General features: G+C 48.5%; 1 protein-coding gene across 2 annotated transcripts in view; it reads right to left on the bottom strand.

Moving 5' to 3' along the window:
* The window catches only part of COG8 (component of oligomeric golgi complex 8), a 73,470-nt gene that overhangs the window by 59,493 nt on the left and 483 nt on the right, over positions 1–13,494 (bottom strand). For both annotated transcript variants that reach the window (XM_033942019.1, XM_033942018.1), the window contains exons 2-4: positions 9,028–9,235; positions 6,471–7,298; positions 5,510–5,678 (exon numbers count right to left, since the gene is read on the bottom strand). In XM_033942019.1, coding sequence (XP_033797910.1) covers positions 5,510–5,678; positions 6,471–7,298; positions 9,028–9,235 — 1,205 coding nt within the window. The remainder of the gene's footprint in view (positions 1–5,509; positions 5,679–6,470; positions 7,299–9,027; positions 9,236–13,494) is intronic.

Here is a 13,494-nt window from a genome sequence, read left to right as displayed (position 1 = left end):
ATCATCGGCATCACAGAAACATGGTGGACTGATGAAAATGTCTGGGACACGGTGCTACCGGGATACAAACTATACCGCAGAGACAGAGTGACTCAAAAAGGAGGAGGCATTGCCATATATGTCAAAGAGGGAATTGAATCTACTGGAGAGAACATGCCACAACAGACGGATAAGTTAGAGTCTCTATGGGTCAAAATTCCAGGAACAAATGGACCAGAAACGAGGATAGGCATCTACTACCGACCCTCAGGGCAGTCTGAAGAAATTAATGGAGAAATGATGGAAGAGATTAAACATAATTGCAAGGGAGACAACACAGTTATCATGGGCGACTTCAACTATCCAGGGATAGAATGGAACCTAGGCACCTCCAGCTGTGCTAGAGAGACCAAAGTTCCTGGAAACTGTAGACGATTTCTTCCTGGAACAACTTGTCAAGGAAAATACAAGAGAAAACGCAATTCTAGACCTAATTCTAAATGGACTGCGAGAACCGGCACAAGATGTAGAAGTAGAAGGGACGCTGGGAAACAGCGATCACAATATGATCCGCTTCAATCTGGAAACGGGGGCGAACCATAGCTCCAGAACGACGGCCACGGTGCTAAACTTCCGAAAAGGGAACTACGAAGGGATGAGACACATGGTGGGGAAGAAGATTAAGAAGAGGATGAACACTGTAAAGATGCTAGAGCAAGCTTGGTCTCTTTTTAAGGATAAGGTCACCAAGGCACAAAATCTATATATACCACATATCAACAAGGGATCAAAGAGGAAAGAGGAAAAAGAAAAAAGAATCAGTGTGGCTCACTGTACAGGTAAAGGAAGCGATCAGAGACAAAAAAGCCTCATTTAATGAATGGAAAAATCAAAAACAGACGAAAACTGGAACAAGCACAAACAACATCAACACAGGTGCCATAAGGCTGTAAAAGGGGCCAAAAGAGACTACGAGGAAAAAATAGCCAAGGAGGCGAAAAACTTCAAGCCATTCTTTCAATATATTAAAGGGAAACGACCTGCGAAGGAAGCAGTGGGACCGTTGAAATGACCAAGGAATAAAGGGAGCGTTAAAGGAGGACAAAGCAATCGCCGACAAATTGAACACGTTTTTTGCGTCTGTTTTTACCGACACAGCACACTGGAACCCATCAGGCTATATGCTGGAAGTGAAAACGGGAAACTGACAGGGTTAACGGTCAGTTTAGAAGAGGGATGAAGATTGATAGGCTTAAAAGCGATAAATCCCCAGGACTGGATGGCATCCATCCGAGGGTTATCAAGGAACTGAAAGGGACTATAGTTAAACTGCTTCAACTAATAGCCAATCTGTCGATCAAATTGGGAAATATTCCGGAGGACTGGAAGGTGGCGAATGTTACGCCGATCTTCAAAAAAGGTTCGAGGGGAAACCCGGGAAACTACAGACCGGTGAGTCTGACCTCGGTACCAGGAAAAATGGTAGAGGCGCTGATAAAGGACCGCATCATTGATCACCTTGACAGACACAGTCTGATGAGGACCAGCCAGCACGGTTTCAGCAAAGGCATATCTTGTCTGACAAACCTGCTGCTCTTCTTCGAGGGAGTAAGCAGGCAGATAGACAAGGGTAACCCGGTCGACATTGTATATCTAGACTTTCAGAAGGCGTTTGACAAGGTTCCGCATGAACGACTACTTTGGAAAATTGTGAGCCTTGGAATCGAGGGTGTAATACTCACATGGATTAAAAACTGGCTGGAGCATAGGAAACTGAGAGTGGGGTAAATGGACAATACTCGAAGTGGAAGAGCATCACCAGTGGGGTGCCGCAGGGCTCGGTGCTTGGACCTGTGCTCTTCAACATCTTTATAAACAATCTGGACATAGGTACGATGAGCAAGGTGATTAAATTTGTGGACAATACAAAGTTATTCAGAGTAGTGAAGATGCAGGGGGATTGCGAAGATCTGCAACGTGACATAATCAGGCTCGAGGAATGGGCATCGACATGGCAGATGAGATTCAACGTGGATAAATGTAAAGTGATGCATGTCGGTAACAAAAATCTCATGCACGAATACAGGATGTCCGGGGCGGTACTTGGAGCGACCTCCCAGGAAAGGGACTTGGGAGTTCTGATCGACAAGTCGATGAAGCCATTCGCTCAATGTGCGGCAGCGAAAAGGGCGAACAGAATGCTAGGAATGATAAAGGGGATCACGAACAGATCAGAGAAAGTTATCATGCAGCTGTACTGGCCAATGGTGCGCCCTCATCTGGAGTACTGCGTATAGCACTGGTCGCCGTACATGAAGAAGGACACGGTACTACTCGAAAGGGTCCAGAGAAGAGCGACCAAGATGGTTAAGGGGTTGGAGGAGCTGCCATACAGCAAAAGATTAGAGAAACTGGAACAGCGTACATTCATCAGTGAGCTTGAGATTCTGGCAGTCTATTCAATCAAAGACAGACTATTGAAATAGAAACCATTGTTACCATATTTTTCACTCCATAAGACACACCTGACCATAAGACGCACCCTAGATTTAGAGAAGAAAAACAAGAAAAAAACCATTGTGATCCTAATTCTCCCTGGCAGGCTCTGTACCCAACCCTACACTCCTTGCCAGGCTCTGCACCCTGTCCCCCCTCCCTGCCAGGCTCTGTACCCTGTCCCCCCTCTGGTGGTCTAGTGGCTGGCAGGCAGGTAGGGTCAGGGCACAGGGCAGGCAGGCCTAGTGGCTAGCAGCATAAGATCATAAGAAACCGGTCGGGTTGGTCGTTCCCATTGAGTTGTTCATATAATGTGATTTAAATACTGGATTCTTCCAGAGGCAGTTCTCCATTCCTCCCAGCCATCTGGTAAATCATTATCAAATGATTATCTCCCTGGAGAAGAGGAGACTTAGAGGGGACATGATAGAAACCTTCAAAATCCTGAAGGGCATAGAGAAAGTGGACAAGGACAGATTCTTCAAACTGTGGGGAACCACAAGCACTAGGGGTCACTCGGAGAAATTGAAAGGGGACAGGTTCAGAACAAATGCTAGGAAGTTCTTTTTTACCCAGAGGGTGGTGGACGCATGGAACGCTCTTCCAGAGGTTGTGATAGGCCAGACCACAGTACAGGGGTTCAAGGAAGGTTTGGATAGGTTCCTAAAGGATAAAGGGATTGAGGGGTACAGATAGAAGCAGAGGTAGGATATAAAAATGGTCAAATCACTTCACAGGTCAAAGGACCTGGTGGGCCACCGCGGGAGCGGACCACTGGGCGGGATGGACCTCTGGTCTGACCCAGTGGAGGCAACTTCTTATGTTCTTAATAAACGACTACAGTCCACAACTTTTCCTCCTGTGCCTAAATGATTTCTGGACTGAAGACTTACTACTATTTGTTCTCATATTGTATCATTGTCATTTGGCCCAAGTTTGCATAGATTCAACTGCTGATACCCAGTGTCTTTGAGGCAGTTAATTGCATTAGACAGAAGTCTAACACACCCCAGAAATCCAGCACCCTGTTTCTTATGAATTTTTTTGTGATTCCATACAGTGATCGTTATTGAATCCAACTTTCCAATATATAAGTCATAATGTTGGTTTCTCTTTGGGTCAAGTGTTTTCTTCAGTGTCTGTAGAATGGCACTGCCCTGATCCATCAACTACCACCTTGGCGAATAGATCAGGAAGCTGGAAAAAATCTTTTTTCATCATTTTTTGCACATAGTACTTACTGTCAGGCACAGCTTGACGGGCCGTTCTTCCTGGAACCCTGGTTAGACATGTCCCGCCTGCCACGGGGGCTGAGGCAAACGCGAAGGGAGTCAGAAGAGTGGCGGTGGAGGCGGCTGAGGCCAGGATATGCTGCCCAGCGCTGCCATGGAGGGAGGGAGGGGGGAGAGCGGGAGGCTGGAACCCGCCGTCGCTGCTGCTGTTGCCATAGCCGCTCACTCTCATCAGGGCTGCGCAGCCATATCGGGACCCTCAGCAGCTTCCGGTTCCGATGGCTGCTGCTCACATCCGGCTCGCAGGGAAGCTGCTGCTCATGTGGGAAGCAGGACTTGCTGTCTCCAGCGGGAAGCGTCATGGGACCAGGCAGGCAGCCTTGTGCACCGCCGCTAGGGCGCCAGAATTAAAATAAGGTAACCAGGGTGGTTTGGGTATTCGCTCCATAAGAAGCACCCTTATTTCCAATTTTTTTTGGGGAAAAAAGTGCGTCTTATGGAGCAAAAAATACGGTAATTAAACAGATGACACTGGAAGACGTCTTTGAAAAGACTGCCACTGTTCCTGCACCATTGCCAGATAGTCGAATACAGACTGAAGATGATGCAAGTTAGACGAAGAGAAACTATGTGTGACTAAAGATGATGGATGTTAAGGTATTGCTCCAGTCCCATAGTTTGGAACATGTTTGTGCTTGAATTGCTTGTTTAATGTTTGCCTTATTTTGAAATACAGTTTGGTGGCAATTTTATGGTCTTATAATCTGTCTTTTTCTGACTTAACATTACCGTTCCAAAATTTAAATATGCCTTTGTCCATGTTAATTAGACTGTAAGCTCTTTTGAGCAGGGACCGTCTCTTGCGTGTTTGTTGTACAGCACTGCTTAGGCCTAAGGACTTTGGATAAAGGAACCTGTACCTGTATTTATATAACCCTTACACAATGGGGGTTTTATTATTTTAGCTACATAAACAACATTCAAATTTTGGCTGAACTGGGGATTAATTATACGATGGTAAATTTACTAACTGGTTTGGGGCTGGGCAGGAACATATGAATCCTGGGGTACCCTAGACTTTGAATTCTCTGTGCTCACATATTAGTAATGTTGGAAAGTAAGTAGGGGGGGGTCAGTTTGGGATGGACTTTACGCCTTTTCCTTTGACAAGATCCCCCTCTAATGTCAAGTTTGCACACATTTCTAGAAAGAAAGATTATATTTAGTTAAAATGTCCAACCTCCTCAGGAGGTATGTAAATATAGTCTATTTGGTTGCAATAGTAAACCTAGATGTGGATATTTATAGGACGATTGATTTGGTGTGCATACAAGTAGGATGATCAATGTGCCGGTAATATAAATAGGATGAATGATTATGGCACGGTATTAATAACTCTGTATGGTTTCATCTCTACAGAAGCTCATGTAAACTAGTCACTAGTGTGTTTAAGGGCCTCAGGGAGGCTTTTTCAGAATTTGTTATATTCTTGTATTTTGTTTAGATTTTCTCTTTCTGGCTTTCCATGAAGGCGTTTCTAGTACAGTATTGGGGTTCAAGAAGGGATTGGGCAATTTTCTGAAGAAAAGGGGATAGAAGACTACTACACAGGTCCTGGACCTGATGGGCCTCCGCGTGTGCGGACTGCTGGGCATGATGGACTTCTGGTCTGACCCAGCGGGGCCACTGCTTATGTGCTTATTCATTTTTTGGGTTATTCATGAATCCAACAATACACAAACACTAAAAACCTGTTAAAATCCCAAGAAAAAGAAGCAGCTGGTTGCTCAATTCCCTCTTACCCAGGATTTGTGCTATCTGGGAGGGAGGGAAGAGGAGCTGGAGGCAGCGGTTCAGGTACGGCAGCAGGTCTTCTAGGAACGCAGTGCAGAACTGAACAAAGAGCTCCTGCTCCTTGACGCTGAAGGCAGCTTCCTCAGCCTGATGGAAGGCCAGAATTATCTTTGTCACCTGCAAAAGGGCAAGAAAGGGGATGCTGGTCAGTGGAAAAGCTCACTTCAGAACTAGCCTTGGGTTGCAGCGCCATGTCCTTCATCCTCAATCCAGCCACACACTGTGCTTCTCCTAGAACTTTGCTAATATGGACCCTGAGCAACCGCCGAGGTCACTTCCCCAGAAGGCAGGAATGGTTCTGGACAAGGGGCAGGACAGCAGTTGAAACAAATGTTATAAGATGCGATAACCAAGAGGCTATTGAATATAACAAAATTCTTTATCCCTGCCAGCAACAGCTCCTAGGAAACCCCAGGCTTTCCTCTCACAAAGACCGCAGTAGAGGGAAATGCCCAAAGCGTCAGCCCTTCTTTTCCAACCTTCCAATGGCATCGCTCTTCTGGCTTTATTTGTAAAATGGCTCTAAACATAAGATTTCTCTTTCATATATGCAAGAACCGACAATTAACTAAACCCCTGAAATGTTGTGGATCTCTGCTAATGATGCACTGTGAAAGAGGGCAAAAGCTCCCCCACCCCAGCATACACAGTATGGACCACATTGTAGGCGTCAATCAACCCCATGGCGTGGCTTCCCTAGCGCCTATGTAAACCATGCCTATTCTTCCCCCTGATAGACGTCGCTAAGCATCCTAAGAGTTCAAAGTGCAATTCTTTTAATTGGTATTTTAATTTTTGGATTGGCTAAAAACTGGTGCAGTCATGCCAATTAAAAAAAACGTTGTTGGGCACCCTTGATTAAGGCACCTAATGTAGGCATTCTATACAGAATGTGCCCCTGTATCTTACCTGGCTAAGGGCCTCCTCCAGGGCAGAGGTCACATCCTGGGCCACTGCGACAGGGCAGCACAGCCGGAGGTCATTGAATGCAGTCAGAACACCATTTAGAAAGCAGGCGAGGGGGGAGAAATCCAGCAGAGCCATGGGTGGCTGCAGTGTTCCTGGATGGCTGCTGGGCACACTGACGGGGGCAACACTGCTGTTACCCAGAACAGCGGGGGCCAGGATCAGGGTATAGCAATTCATCTCTTCCTGGAATTTATCCACTGCTTCCTGTACTGCCCTCCGGAATGTGGTCAAGGCCACCCGCTGGAAGATGGGAACCAGCTGTCCGCGAAAGTCAGCTCCTACTCGGCTAAACGACAGACCAAAGTACATGCACTGGCCCAGTAATGAGTCCAGCCGGCTGCCAACCCCCTTCTGTAAGTCCTGCTCCAAAATCTGCAGGAAGTGGGCCACCTTCTGCAACACCCAGCCATGGAATATGGCAGCTTCACTTAATGCCTGATCACCGCATGGCACCAGAAGGGGATCCTCGTCTGAGAAGAGAGCGCGATACTCTGTGATGATGTCAAAGAGGTGAACACGGCACATCTCAATGGTTTTGGTGATGTGAAAATAGGGATCATCCTCGGGAATAGAGCTCTGGATAGAGCGAAGCCAGGCATCACGCGCCTGTAGGAACTTCACACGCAGCTCCGCCTCGGTGAAGATATCCATCCTCCGCAGGTAGCCCAGGACACGCAGACAGGCAGGCAGTTGGAGGCCTGTGCGAAGCTGCTGCACCAGCTGTTCCAGCATCAGTTGCGCTGACTGACGAACTTCCAGGACAATGCTCTGCAATTAAGATCCAAAATGCTTACTGTACACATGCCCAGAGCATCAGAGCCTCCCAGCAAGCACCCACCATCAAAAGACAGAAGACCTCCCCCTTTCCTGTACAATCCCAGCCCCCGCTAGGTGGATGAAGGAAAGATAGAACCCTTACAAACTCTGCTATCCTAGACACATTCTATGTTTCTAGAAACACTAAGGGGGTGGAAGGGACGGGAGTATCTTTCCATGTCATGTGCCGATCTCCTGCTCTTATAATATCTGTCTGCTGTTGTCTAGCAGAAGCTGGAAATGGTTAGGGAAGCTTGATTCCAAGACCAGAACTTCTCGCTTCTCCCTACAATGCCTACAGCTAAGGGGAAAAGCATCCCTTGCTGTAAAAATTCATCTCCAAGAAAAATCCAAAGTGCTCAAGGCAGGTGCCAAGGACTTTTCTTCTACCCCCAAATGGAGTCACACACCGCTCTTCTCTCTCTTGCAGTCCCACCCCATAATTTTCTTCAACTTCCTCCTCCAACTGGTGCTTCTCCCCTGCTCCCACTAGTGATATTATAATGCTCTCCCTCCTTTCCAACAACATGGGCACCATGAGAACAGCCGCAATGCTATTTCTGTTACTTTCTTTTGTTACTCATTGTATGTGTTGTCTTGTTTTATTATTGATTAGGTATTCTGCAATGTTTGTTATGATGTAAACCCCCAAGGACAGTAGATTGATTAATTGAAAAATGTGCATGCTGCTCACTCAATCTGAGCTGTAGTTTTTGTACATTCAACTTTCCTAAACCTCCATCTAGCATGAAGGGGACAGTGGGAAGGGTGGGACATAGAATTTCTGGTCCAATTCATCGTCTTCTCAGGGACAACCTGGTTCAAGGCTCTTGCCAACTGCTTCCACCACGGCATACAGCAGGAAAAGACTCCAGTTTCCTGCATACCCAAGAACAGTCTTACTGGATCAGACCAATGTTCCATCTAGCCCAGTATCCTGTCTTCACAGTGGTCAATTTAGGCCACAAGTACCTAGCAAAACCTCAAATAGTAGAGATAATGGTTACTGTGGATGGGCAGACTAGATGGGCCATTTGGCCTTTATTTGCTATCATGTTTCTAGCATTATGTCAGAAGCAGTTATAAAAATTTTCTAAAGATTTGGGGGCCATTGGTTAAATATTGTAATGAATAGGCATCGTTTTCCTTTGATAATATGGATATATAGAGGGGGGAGGGGGTGATGGGGGAAAATTTGGTTTAATAATGTGTTTTATAATATAATTTATGATATGCTTTAATGAGTATATTGGTGGGGGGAGGGGGAGGGAAATTAATTAATTAATATATTTATGAATTTATTGAAGGAATTTCAAGTGTTGTATGATTGTCTTTCATGGTGTTCTTTTGTGCACTTGTTGTAAGTTTGAAAATGAATAAAGATTTAAAAAAAAAAAGTTTCTAGCATTCCATGCTACTGATCCAGGGCAAGCAGTGGCTTCCCCCATGTCTGTTTCAATAGTGGACTATGGTATGGAAATGTGCATTTTCGGCACATGCCTACCTGCAGAAGGGGGCTCCAGCACCACTGCATGCCTGCACAGTAAGGGCTGAAGGCCAGAAAAGTTTGGATAAGCATGCAGTCTAGTCCCATATCTGCATATAGCATGCCCACAAGTTTCTGTGTATTTTATTCTACCTGGAAATATATACTCAGTTCACAACAGCAGGTCATGTATACCTGTATGACAGGAATAGATGAATGCTTTTTCTCAAGCCTTCGCACATATGTAGCCAATTCCAGTGCCTCCTCGTAGTAGCCATTCCGAACACAAGTATCCATGAGTTGCGGGATCTCCAGCACCTCGAGAATCTCTGTGTGCCGATTTAGGGTTAGACTGTTCTTCCGGCGGCTGCAAGCTATCTCCTCCGCCTTCTGCACAAAGCTCCTGTCCAAAGAGTAGACAGCAAATTTTACAGCTATTCCCACACAATGCTAGACTTAGGCTCCCACAGACTCTCCTACAAAGCAGTCCCCAAAGTTTTCCATTGAGGCCCTCTTGCCCACTTGATATAGTAACTGCAAACAATCTCAAGTGTGTCATTTATGGAATTTGCTACCGTTGACAATCCAACATAAAAGTGTATCCTTGAAATGTAGGATCAATATTAGTATTAATTTTGAATGTTTAATACCCAGTATGAACAAGTAGGTCAAGGCAGTTTACAAAATGAGCGGCATGTACAAGCTTGAAATCGTTCAGTAGCCCTCAGAGCTTTTTCATATTCACACTGTGGCCCTTTATATGGAAAAGGTTAGAAACCACTGCACTAGAGGATGACCAAACCTCCCTCCCTCCCACCCAGCCACCCACGTTTTTAGCTGATATCAGATCTGTGGCTCAAACCTGCTGCTTGGTTTCAGCTGCAACTGAAACAGCCCCTGCTCTCTTTCCACTCCCAGGTTTACCTTACCACACTAGTGGTCGAATGGCCAGTACTACTCACTCCTGCCCATATTGCCTTAAAAACAATAAATCCCCGGGACCAGATGGCATCCATCTGAGGGTAATCAAGGAACTAAAAGGGGCTATAGCTGAACTGCTTCAACTAATAGCCAATCTGTCAGTTAAATCAGGAAGGATTCCGGAAGACTGGAAAGTGGCAAATGTTACGCTGATCTTCAAGAAAGGTTTGATGGGAGATCCGGGAAACTACAGACCGGTGAGTCTGACCTTGGTACTGGGAAAGATAGTAGAGGCGCTGAAAAAGGACCGCATCATTGATCACCTTGACGGACACAATCTGATGAGGACCAGCATGGCTTCAGCAAAGGAAGATCTTGCTTGACAAACTTCTGCACTTCTTCGAGGGAGTAAAACATGCAGATAGACAAGGGTGACCCGGTCAACACTGTATATCTGGATTTTCAGAAGGCGTTTGACAAGGTTCTGCATGAACTACTTCAAAAAATTGCAAGCCTTGGAATCGGAGATGAAATACTCACATGGATTAAAAACTGGCTGGTGGTTAGGAAACAGAGATTGGGAGTAAATGGACAATACGCGGACTGGAAAAGCGTTACGAGTGGAGTGCCACAGGGTTCGGTGCTTGGACCCGTGCTCAACATATTTATAAATGATCTGGAAATTGGTACGATGTGTGAGGTGATTAAGTTTGCAGATATGAAGTTATTCAGAGTACTATGGGCCGTGACATGGCAAATGAAGTTTTACTTACCAACTGAGCTATTGTCTTAACTTTTGCTGATTTTATCCGATGTATCCTTTGTACTGATTGTTTTTATTCTGCATTAGACACCAATTGTTTATTCTGTATTTTAAATATTGGCTGTATGTATCCTTTGTTGTGAATCGCTTCGAATTTTGGTATTGCCATACATGAAAAAGGACACGGTACTACTCGAGAGGGTCCAGAGAAGAGTGACTAAAATGGTTAAGGGGATGGAGGAGTTGCCATACAATGAGAGATTAGAGAAACTGGGCCTCTTCTCCCTTGAAAAGATGAGACTGAGAGGGGACATTATCGAAACATTCAAGATACTGAAGGGAATAGGCTTAGCAGATAAAGACAGATTGTTCACCCTCTCCAAGGTTGGCAGAATGAGAGGGCACTCTCTAAAGTTGAAAGGGGATAGATTCCGTACAAACGTAAGGAAGCTCTTTCTCACCCAGAGAGTGGTAGAAAACTGGAACGCTCTTCCGGAGTCTGTTATAGGGGAAAACACCCTCCAGGGTTTCAAGACAAGGTAGGACACGAACGTACGCAGGTAAGGCTAGTCTCAGTTAGGGCACTGGTCTTTGACCTAAAGGCCGCCGCGTGAGCAGACTACTGGGAATGATGGACCACTGGTCTGACCCAGCAGCGGCAATTCTTATGTTCTACTTAGGGACTGGAGCTGGCATGGGTAGGATATGACTAAGCACTAGACCACTAGGGTGGTACAGTAGGCCTGGGGGGGCAGGGAAGGAATTACATGGGAGCTCCTTTGGTTTGGGAGAGGGAAGAGATACAGAACATAACACAAAAAGTTCTGGTTTCATCTGAAATTGAAACACGGCCAAATGCAGATTTCCAGCCAGTTTTTGGCAGTGAAAGAAATTCAGTTGGCCTCTAACGTACACAACTCCCCATGCTCTCAGTGTGTTCTATCCACAGAGAAAGAACCTGCTTGTAATAAATGTAAATCAAATTTGGTTGTACTACAGAATAGCATGATCCTTTAAGTAAGAGAAAATTTGAAGAGTATAAAATATGAAGGATGCTAATAGGAAATTTGGGGGAGAGGAGTAAGGCTGATGGGGGAAGGGGATAGGGGTAGACAGGGATGTGGTGCAGTGGCCTTTGGGAGGATTGAGATGTGAGGGCTGTTGAGGGAAGGGGTTTAAGGTGTGAGGGCAGCCAGCAGGGGAGGGGGGTCGAGGTGTGTGGGCTGCCGGCAGCGGAGGGGGTTGGAGTGTGGGAGCAGCCGGCTGAGGAGGGAGTCAAAGTGTGGGGGCCGCTGGCAGGGGAGGGGGTCGAGGTGTTGGAGCACCCAGTGTGTGAGGGGGTCAGAGTGTGGGAGCAGCTGGCGAGGGAGGGGGGTCAGAGTGTGGGAGCAGCCAGCTGGGAGAGATCAGAGTGTGAGTCCGCCGGTAGGGGAGGGGGTCGAGGTGAAGGAGCAGCTGGTGTGTGAGGTGGTCAGAGTGTGGGGGCAGCAAGCAGGGGAGGGGATTGGAGTGTGAGAGCAGCTGGGGGGGGTCAGAGTGTGGGAGCAGCTGGTGGGGGCTTGGGGATCAGAGTGTGGGAGGAAACTGCGGTGGGTTGGAGTGTGGGGGAAGAGTGTCAAGGGGTAGAGGTTGCCAGTATGCAAGGGGGTTGGAGTGTGGGAGCAGCTGGCGGGGTGTTTGTAGTCAAGAGTGTGGGAGCAGTTGGTGGGGGGATTGGAGTGTGGGAGAGGAGTGTCAAGGGGTAGGGGTTTCCAGTGTGGGAGGGGATGGGAGGAGCCGGCAGAGGGTTGGAAGGTGGGGGTGGGGGTTGCCAGAGTGGGAGAGGGTGGGAGGAGCCGGCAGAGGGTGGGAGGAGCCGGCAGAGGGTTGGAGTGTGGGGGTGGGGGTTGCCAGATTGGGAGGGGGTGAGAAGAGACGGCTGGGGGGTTGGAGTGTGGGTGTGGGAGGAGCCGGCGGGGGACTGGAATGTGGGGGTGGGGGTTGCCAGTGTGGGAGGGGGTGGGAGTATGGGAGGAGCTAGGGTGAGAGGGGGTGGGAGTGTGGGAGGAGCAAGTGGGGGTTGGAGTGTGGGGGAGGGGGTTGCCAGTGTGGAAGGGGGTGGGAGTGTGAGGAGGGCCGGCATGGGGGTTGGAGTGTGGGTTGCCAGTGTGGGAGGAGCCAGTGTGGGAGGGGGTGGGAGTGTGGGAGGAGCTGGTGTGTGGGGTGGGAGGAGCCAGTGTGTGGGGTGGGGGGTGGAAGGAGCCAGGGTGTGAGGGGGCGGGAGTGTGGGAGAAGCCGGTGGGGGGTTGGAGGGTGGGTGTTGCCAGTGTGGGAGAGGGTAGGAGTGTGGGAGGAGCCGGTGTGAGAGGGGGTGGGAGTGTGGGAGGAGTCAGTGTGAGAGGGGGTGGGAGTGTGGGAGGAGCCAGTGTGTGGGGTGGGGGGGGTGGAAGGAGCCAGTGTGGGAGGGGGTAGGAGTGTGGGAGAGGGAGGGAGTGTGGAAGGAGCCAGTGTGGGAGGGGGTAGGAGTGTGGGAGGGGGTGGGAGTGTGGGAGGAGCTGGTGTGTGGGGTGGGAGGAGCCAGTGTGTGGGGTGGGGCGTGGAAGGAGCCAGTGAGGGAGGGGGCAGGAGTGTGGGAGGAGCCATTGTGGGAGGGGGCGGGAGTGTGGAAGGAGCCATGGTGGGAGTGTGGGAGGAGCTGGCAGGGGGTTGGAGGGTGGGGGTTGCAAGTGTGGGAGAGGGTAGGAGTGTGGGAGGAGTTGGTGTGGGAGGGGTGGGAGTGTGGGAGGAGCTGGTGTGTGGGGTGGGAGGAGCCAGTGTGTGGGGTGGGGGGGTGGAAGGAGCCAGTGTGTGAGGGGGCGGGAGTGTGGGAGGAGCCAGTGTGTGGGGCGGGGGGGGGTGGAAGGAGCCAGTGTGGGAGGGGGTAGGAGTGTGGGAGAGAGAGGGAGTGTGGAAGGAGCCAGTGTGGGTGGGGGCGGGAGTGTGGGAGGAGTCATTGTGGG

The sequence above is a fragment of the Geotrypetes seraphini genome, chromosome 4 (assembly GCF_902459505.1).
Source record: "Geotrypetes seraphini chromosome 4, aGeoSer1.1, whole genome shotgun sequence".
NCBI lineage: Eukaryota > Metazoa > Chordata > Amphibia > Gymnophiona > Dermophiidae > Geotrypetes > Geotrypetes seraphini.
The sequence above is the reverse complement of the archived record's forward strand: the minus strand, read 5'-3'. Positions and strand labels throughout refer to the sequence as shown.